This window comes from Phaseolus vulgaris, chromosome 7, assembly GCF_051622355.1.
Source record: "Phaseolus vulgaris cultivar YP4 chromosome 7, ASM5162235v1, whole genome shotgun sequence".
Taxonomy (NCBI): domain Eukaryota; kingdom Viridiplantae; phylum Streptophyta; class Magnoliopsida; order Fabales; family Fabaceae; genus Phaseolus; species Phaseolus vulgaris.
The window spans coordinates 42,644,573-42,653,144 of record NC_143504.1 but is presented as its reverse complement, the minus strand read 5'-3'; the positions used below and the strand labels follow the sequence as shown (position 1 = coordinate 42,653,144).

Genomic DNA, 8,572 nt, shown 5'->3' with positions numbered 1-8,572 from the left:
CTTAAGAGGTCTAGGGATAGCTAAGAAGATAGGACTGTGAGCCACTATTTCCCTTTGAACCTCATGCCTAGACACAAGAAGTGTAGGCTTAAGACTTTTTTTATCTTTTTCACCCTCCCTCTTTTTCTTCATAATGATTTGGTCCTTATGGACTTCTCTTGGAGAGAGAGATTTTAAAGTAACCTTGTGACCATGGAAATCAAAAGAAAGTTTGTTGGTAAAGCCATCATGAAAAACTTTTCTATCATATTGCCAAGGCCTTCCCAAAAGAACATGGGTTGCTTCCATGGGCACAACATCACATAATACCTCATCTTTGTATTTTCCAATGGAGAAATGGATGAGGACTTGTTTATTCACAACTATTTCTCCTACTTCACTAAGCCATTGCAATTTGTAGGGCTTTGTATGAGAGATAGTAGGCAATCCAAGTTTATCTACTACTCTTGTACTAGCCACATTAGCACAACTACCCCCATCCACTATTAAAGAACAAATTTTGTTTTGAATAAGACATCTTGTATGAAAAATATTTTCCCTTTGACTTTCATCAAAAGGTTGTGAAACTTGCCTAAGAAGTCTTCTCACAACTAACAAATCTCCTTCAAGTGGACTCTCACTCTCATGCTCACTAGACGTCCTAGAAGGTGAAGAATGCCTAGGTGAATCCGAATCATGCTCACTCATGACAATGCCGTTATGCACAAACATATTCCTTTTAGAAGGACAATTAGCCGCAATGTGACCATAACCCGTACACTTAAAGCATTTCTTACTAGACGATTTAGTTGGGGATTTAGGCCTAGAAGTAGAAGGCTTAGATTCCTTTAGTTTGAAAGAAGAATCTTTGGAAGGAAATTTAAAAAAAGACTTTTTGTTCTTCCAAGAATTGTTGTAGTAACCATCATTGGGAGCATTTTTGAAAGAATTTTTCTTAGCAAGTTGGGCTTCCACCTTCATTGCAAGATGAACTAAAGAACCCAATGATGAATACTCTTGTAACTCAACAACATCTTGAATATCCTTCCTTAGACCACTCACAAACCTAGCAATCATAGCTTCATCACTTTCTTTCAAATCAACTTTAAGCAAAAGCGTTTCTAATTCCTTATAATAAGCATCCACACTTAGCGTGCCTTGTTGAAACCGTTGGAGTCTCAACATGAGGTCTTTCCTAAAGTGTGGTGGCACAAACCTACAGTGCATTTGATCCTTTAAAGAGTCCCAAGAGTCCACGAGAGGACCCTTGTGATAGATAATGTCCTTTACAACACCATGCCACCATTTCATGGCATAATCACTAAATTCTAAGGTGGCTAGCTTATATTTGTGCTCATCTAAGATCTCATGGAGGTCAAAAATCTGTTCACATTTAGCCTCCCAATCTAGATACACATTAGGATCACTATCCCCATTGAAACTAGGAATTTTCACCGAAGGTAGCTTGGCCTTTGCATCACGGTAATAACCATCTTCACGTTTATCTTCATGAGCATAAGGTGGTCTATAGCCATGAAAGTTGGGTTGAGGTCTCCTTCTTCTATGTTCTTCTTCACGTCCATGATCATTGGAAGAGCCTCTTGATGAAGGTCTATGAGAATGTCGTGAACCATGGTGAGAATGAGACGATCTAGCTTGCTGCACTTCAAGGCTTTGCAATCTTTCCTCCAAGCGTCTAATAGCTTCAGCTTGTTGTGTAATAGCTTCATCTTTTTGTGTAATGGTTCGCTTGGCCTCTTTTAATTCACCAAGGACAAAAGCTTTGCTAGGAGAATGCTTGTTGTAATACTCATCACTGGAATAAGCAGCCATTTGGAAAAGAAAAACAGCAAACAACAAAACAGCAAACAAAGTTAAGAAAACAAAGTTAGCTAAAATAATTTGGAACCAATTGCCAAAGTGAAGTGGCACTGAAAAATCACTCTCAAAGAAAGAATACTCTCTGCACCAAGCTTATCTTGAGGCCTTAGTAATCCTCAAATGAAAGATGCCAAAGCAATAGCACACAATCTTCAAAGCACTTCACCACAAAACCAAGGAATAAAGAAAGACAAGCAAGAAAAGGTATTAGCAATAAAAGACTATAACAAAAGGAATACTAGATGTATGACAAACTCAAAGATTAATGAACAAAAGACAAGCAAGAAAAATAAGGTACTCAATGAAAAAGAAGGCACACAAAAGATACCTAATGAAAAGTACTAGAGTAGATGAAGAAAACAAAAACAGAACTACTGGAAAATATTTTTTATGCAAACTGTGCTTGATGTTCACTGATTTAACTGGAACAATATAAAGCGAACAGGATTATGAAATTTTAACCACAGAAACTTCAAGATCTTAACTCAACAATGGCACTGGAATTACTCAAAAAAGTAAGCCAATGAATTGAGATAAATTTTTCAAAATCACTGCCAGATTACCGTATTTTTTTCGGCAAAATTGCACACTTTTTGTTTTTGATTTATCATTTTTTTTGTACTTTGAATTTTTGAGTACTTCTTTTTTCTATTCTTTTATAACAATTTAAAGAACACAAATCCAGAATTTCAGAAATTTCCAGTGAGTAAATCAATTGCAATAAATCGAAGCAGTAAGCACGTTTTCAGTAAAACAGAGGAATCCTAACAGGAATGAAAAACAGAATTAAGAACTAGCAAAGACATAATGGAAATGATGTATAGGAACTTGTATAGAACTAAAATACAAGTATGAACTCAATACTAAAACAGAAAATGCACAAAGGATCAAGAATTAAACTCAGAAAACCGTATTACACCAAAGCAAGAAACAAAAAATTCAATAAAAGTACTACAAGAAGTGATGACATTCTTGGAAAAACATGACTATGACAAAACTTGTATGGATTCAAAAAGGAAAAATACACAAACATATGATAGGCACAATTAAGAAAACAACAATAAAACTCAAAATAAGCCTAAAAACAGAAATGTAAACAACAAGAATTATAGAGCTCTTGAATTAAAGTGCAACACAACTCAAAATTAAACAAGAACACACCTAAACTCTAGATACCACATGATATGATTCCACTAGCCAAATAGAGATGATTCTTTGACATTCTATGGAATCAACTTGAGTTGGAGATAGCTTAGGCACTTTTAATAGAATTGGATCAATGTTCTATGTTTCAAGAACTCACCAAAACTTGCACCAAACACCAAACTCATATGGAAGATCCATCTATTGTCAATTGAACCGAACAAATTGTGTATAAAATCAAAAGGACCGAATAGAAAGCTACAAAACTGAAATTGAACCGAACAAACAGCAAGAAATGAAGAAGAAACAACTAGGAACAGCCAAGGCAAAGATGAACCGAAGCAAATTCAGAAACAAGATAGAATACCGAATGAAAATGCTAGAAAAGTAAACTAAGACATGATTTAGCTTCAAATGAACTAGGAGATGAAAGAAAGAAGAACTTATGGAGATGGAGGCTTTGGTTTGGTGATCACGCCACTTGGATGGTGAAGGCTCCAAGATAAGTGAGCTAGTGCTGCCACTTGAGAGAACCAAATGCACTCAAGATAAGACAAGGTGAAGGAGAAGACAAGTTCTCACAAATTCTCTCTCAAATTAAGTAGAGTTTCTCTATTACTAATTTCCAATCTGAATTTTACAAGGTAAACACCTTTATTTATATCCTAAGAGGTGCTGAAATGAAGAGCTAATTAAATTCAAAATTCTCCCCAAATGACATAAAAGTGGCGCCAATCCTAGAGCATGAGGAAGGTGTGACTTCCTCTCTTAGTTTGGCACCTCCCTATTACGCCTACACCCCTCTACTAAGCTCACACCCCCAAGCTTCCTACTATTTTCCTAAACTAAAGACCTAAAGATGCTTTTACAAAAGAGGTTTCTTATGTTTCCCTCTAAGCACCTTCAAACAAAGATATTACAAAAAGAGAGAACAACCTCCCATTATTTCTTAATGCTTTGAATTTACTTCTTGTAAGCCTTTGAGGTGGGCTACCAACTCCATGAGCGTCTAGCACTTGAGCCTCTTCCTCTTTTTGTCCTTGAGTATTGGCCTCCATTTGGTCTTGAACTTGATCTCCATCATACTCCCCGAGTTGGAGAGAATTCGACCACGAATTCTGGAGACCTACAGAAAAAGGAGTTAGATCACTGATATTAAATGTATGACTACCAAGGTATCTATCAGGCATATCTAACTCATAAGCATTGTCATTAATCCTCTTGAGGACTTGGAAAGGTCCATCACCACGAGACATTAGTTTGGACTTTCTTTGAGTAGGAAAGCGATCCTTCCTCAAATGAAGCCAAACCCAATCACCTTCCTCAAACAACAATGATTTTCTCCTTTTATTGGTAAGTTCAGCATACTTGCCAACCTTCTTCTCAATTCTCATCTTGATGTCTTAATGCAAAGTTTTCACAAAAGAACCTTTTCATCCCCATCTTTGCACAAGACATCTCCAAGAATGGGAACAGGAAGAAGATCAAGAGGTGTTAAGGGGTTAAACCCATAGACAACCTCAAAAGGAGAATGTGAGGTGGTAGAATTTACTACACGGTTATATGCAAACTCAACATGGGGTAGTAAATTCTCCCACACTCTAGGATTCCCGGAAATGAAGCATCTCAATAGTTGACCTAAAGTTCTATTGACCACTTCGGTTTGACCATCGGTTTGTGGGTGACAAGTGGTAGAAAATAAAAGCATAGTAACAAACTTACCCCACAAGGTCTTCCAAAAGTGACTCAAGAACTTTGGATCTCTATTGGACACAATAGTTATAGGAATCCCATGCAAACGAACCACTTCTTGAAAGAAGAGGTTTGCAATCCTAAGCTAGTTATTTTTTTTTTGTTATTAGACTGTTTCTCTTTCATTCTAATTTAATAGTTATAAATAGTTGTACACTTTTGTTCAATTACATGAATATACATTTTTACAATTTTAATTCATATCAATTCCCAACAAAAACTATTCTTATTTATATTGTATTACTTAAAACCCTAAACTTAAATATGAGAGAATCTTTTGTTGATGGACCCTTTTTCATTTTGATGATAAAAAAACTCGACATCACTCGGTCTGAAATAGAATCACTTATATTTCACCTCAGAACTCTCCATGTTCTTTTTCGGTAAAAATAAATATGATTATGCTTATGATCCTAATGAAGTAAAAATTTGGTTTGTAAATAAAAAAAAAAAGAAAAAGAAAGTCTTGTGCTCAAGTAAAATAAGATGATTAATGCGTATTTTTTTAGTTTATACTAAACTCAGGAAACGTGCAAAGTTAAAATAAGTTTCAGTGAAATGGTTTGTAGTTAACAGACAATTATCTGTGATAACTTTGCAAGTAGCTAGAGTAATAATGACAATTTAGCAATAACGCATTGATTGCACTATAATGAAAACTATCTTTGGTATGTATGCATGCAGGTGGAAGAAAAATATAAATTTATATTTTTTTTATTTCAAGGGCCTGAGATAAATTTCGTCTCATTCCTTAAATGATAAATGATGGTAAATATGATATGCAAACATTAAAAAGTGACATTAACCTTTTATCATTTCATGTTATTTTATTTAATCCATTGTTAATGAAACTTTATTTTTAATTTCTTTTCTGTTTGTATAGGATTTGGCCTTTCTATGAATCTTGTAAGGATGAACTTCCATTAAATGCAAGTTTCATGATCACTTGGGATCCCAAGAGAGGAACACTAAAATTTTGAGAATGAAGCTGGTTTTCTTCATGGAATTCTTAATATTTTGGATCATAAGTTGAAATATGTGGGTTTTTCTAGACTACAAACAAAATGGAAAATGAAAATGGGACTTAAAAGGTTTTAATTTCAACAAAAAAATCCAATATCCTCAAACTCCCATTAATTAAGATTTAGTAAGTCAACCTTTTCGAGACAGTAGAAATATTTCCACTGATATTATGTATTAATTTAATTATATTTCACACCGCACATTGATATTACTATTTTGTTTTAACATTATGATTAACCTAGATGCATAAATTATTTTAACAACTTGATACCAAAGTTAATACAGTAGCATATGCTTACTTACTTTGTGTTTTTTTTTTTATATTGTGCATTTATTAATATTGCTTTTAATAATATAATGGGTTGAATAAGAAATTAGTCCATGCATGGCATGAGTAACAGATGAAGTTGCATAAAAAAATAGTTGATGAGAAGCTTTTTTCACCCCAATAATATCAGTAATAAATTAATTACATTGTTTTATCATAGTATTAATAGGAAATGGAAGTAATGAATAATTTTGGGAGAGACTATGAACTAGAAATATTGTCTTTGATGATAAAGAAACGAGAGACTATGAATGTTAATTCTGAATCATGTACACTATCAAAAGTAACCATTCTATGAATAGTTAAATTGAATTCAACAATGCATTATTAATATATGATTCATATTTAGGCAATTTCGTCAATATTTTTTGCACCTCCAAAGTAAGATATATATAATAAGAAGAACCTATAATCATGGAACCTGTGTACTATACCTACCATGCATGCATGAAGCAGCAACCACCATGAAAGTGATCACACTGCAATTTATTTCTGCAAATCACATATAACATGGCAATACTATACCTATTATATTGTTATTATTATTACTATTATTATCATTATGTTTGTTATATAAAACAAAATCATCTCTTAGTTTAAGGGAACCAATAATTTCCTCCTCCACCCCAACCAGAACCAGACCCAGACCCAGACCCCAACCCCGACCGCGTTCCATTGCCAGAACCTCCACTACCACCTCCTCCGCCACCTCCACCTCCACCACCACCACCTCCATTTCTTCCTCCACTCCCACTCCCACTCCCACTTCCACTCCCACTCCCACTCCCACCTCCAATACCGATATCACGTCCTTCACCATTACTACCTTTAGGAGCGATGCCTCCACTTCCACCACCACCTCCACCACCACCACCTCCACCACCTCCTCCACCATTCGCGCCGCTACCAACCCCGATTCCGGAGCCAGACCCTGATCCGGATCCGGATCCAGAACCACCGGTATCCCCACCGCTACCACCACCACCACCTCCTCCACTTCCACCGCCGCTATAACTATCATTTCCTCCTACTGTTCCTCCACCAAACCCTTCCCCTTGCCCTTGACCCTCACCTGAGCCATACCCTGATCCATACCCAATACCACGTCCACTACCACCGCCGCCTCCGGCACCTCCAGCACCTCCAGCGCCACCTCTTCCGGCAAGTAACCTTTCTGGGACCCTGACAGCAAATGCAAGGTGCAGAATGAGCAAAGCAATGAAAGCAACCCCTAAGAGCTTGGAGCCTTGCATGACGAGTTAATGAATTTTGTGAATGTTGAAAAGGAGAACGTTATGATTTATTTATACGAGTGTGATGAATGGGTGAGAATTTGATACCATAATCTATTGCAGTGTAGTTAATCTGGTGGATGAGTCTGAGGTAAGAAATTAAACCCTATATATAGACTTTGTAAACTACACAAACCTTTTTCTTTTTCTAGTACATTCTTTCCTTAACACTGAATCACTTCCTATTCTATTATAAAAAATGTTTCTTTTTCACACAATAAAAATGTTATTTTGAATAATGGAAATAAAAAAATGATTGTTTATAATTGTGGTATGCTACAGTACAATTTTAAAATTTATCTATCTATTCACTTAAAATTTATATTTTATCAAAAAATTATTTTTCTTTAATCTAAGATTTGCAGCACTCATTAAATCTAGGGTGATGATCACTCTATACACTAAAAAATATACATTTAACAACCTAAATTTATATTTATTTTATTTTTTAACTTAAAAATTATTATATTATTATAATAGGTTTTGAAATGGGAGTTATCTATTTTGGAGTGTGAAAAGAAAGTTTTCCTTAAATCTATCTCATCCTTATTTTCAAGTAACGTGTTGCAGGGATTCCTTAGTTCTGCTGTCATTCCACTCCTTAGTCTCACTCTATCTCTTCTTATACACTATTTTTAGCTATTTTTTTTAGCATTTATTACTGTTGCATGCATCTAATTAATTGATTTTTGGCATTTTTAGTAAATGTCACTTTAACATTTCCTCATATTCATTGCAGAAATCAATTAATACATTCAGTGATGGAAAAATAAAAAGAAAGATTAGTGAATGGACAGTGACATATGAATTACTTATTTAGTTCCACTTTTGACTTAACTTTGGTGCTTTTAGATTATAGAATAAGCCGCGTCCCATTTCGTCATAATGCTCATACATCAAAACCCACTAAAGATAATTTACTAATCAAAATCAATTAATTAGAGGCTTATACTCTGTTTTACTTAAAGATTACAATAAAATATTAGGTATAATTAACACAATTATAAAAAACACCTAAATACAACTAAATCTAACTAGTTTTATTTTATTCAATATTAATTTTTAAAATATCTTTAAATCTTAATGGTTTTGTTTTCAATAACTTTCTGTTATTCATGGTATAAAATTCCAAACAAACTATTCTTTATTTGAGATTAGTAAAAATAACATTATA

General features: G+C 34.5%; 1 protein-coding gene across 1 annotated transcript; it reads right to left on the bottom strand.

The window, feature by feature from the left end:
• Positions 1-6,356: 6,356 nt before the first annotated feature.
• On the bottom strand, positions 6,357-7,478 carry LOC137828245 (uncharacterized). Its single transcript, XM_068634728.2, has one exon. It carries the CDS (start codon positions 7,357-7,359, stop codon positions 6,703-6,705), a length of 657 nt encoding a protein of 218 aa, XP_068490829.1. The 5' UTR covers positions 7,360-7,478; the 3' UTR covers positions 6,357-6,702.
• Positions 7,479-8,572: the final 1,094 nt, after the last annotated feature.

Excerpts from the sequence above, each read along its gene's own strand:
- LOC137828245 (XM_068634728.2), bottom strand. The coding sequence starts at position 7,359 with ATGCAAGGCTCCAAGCTCTTAGGGGTTGCTTTCATTGCTTTGCTCATT.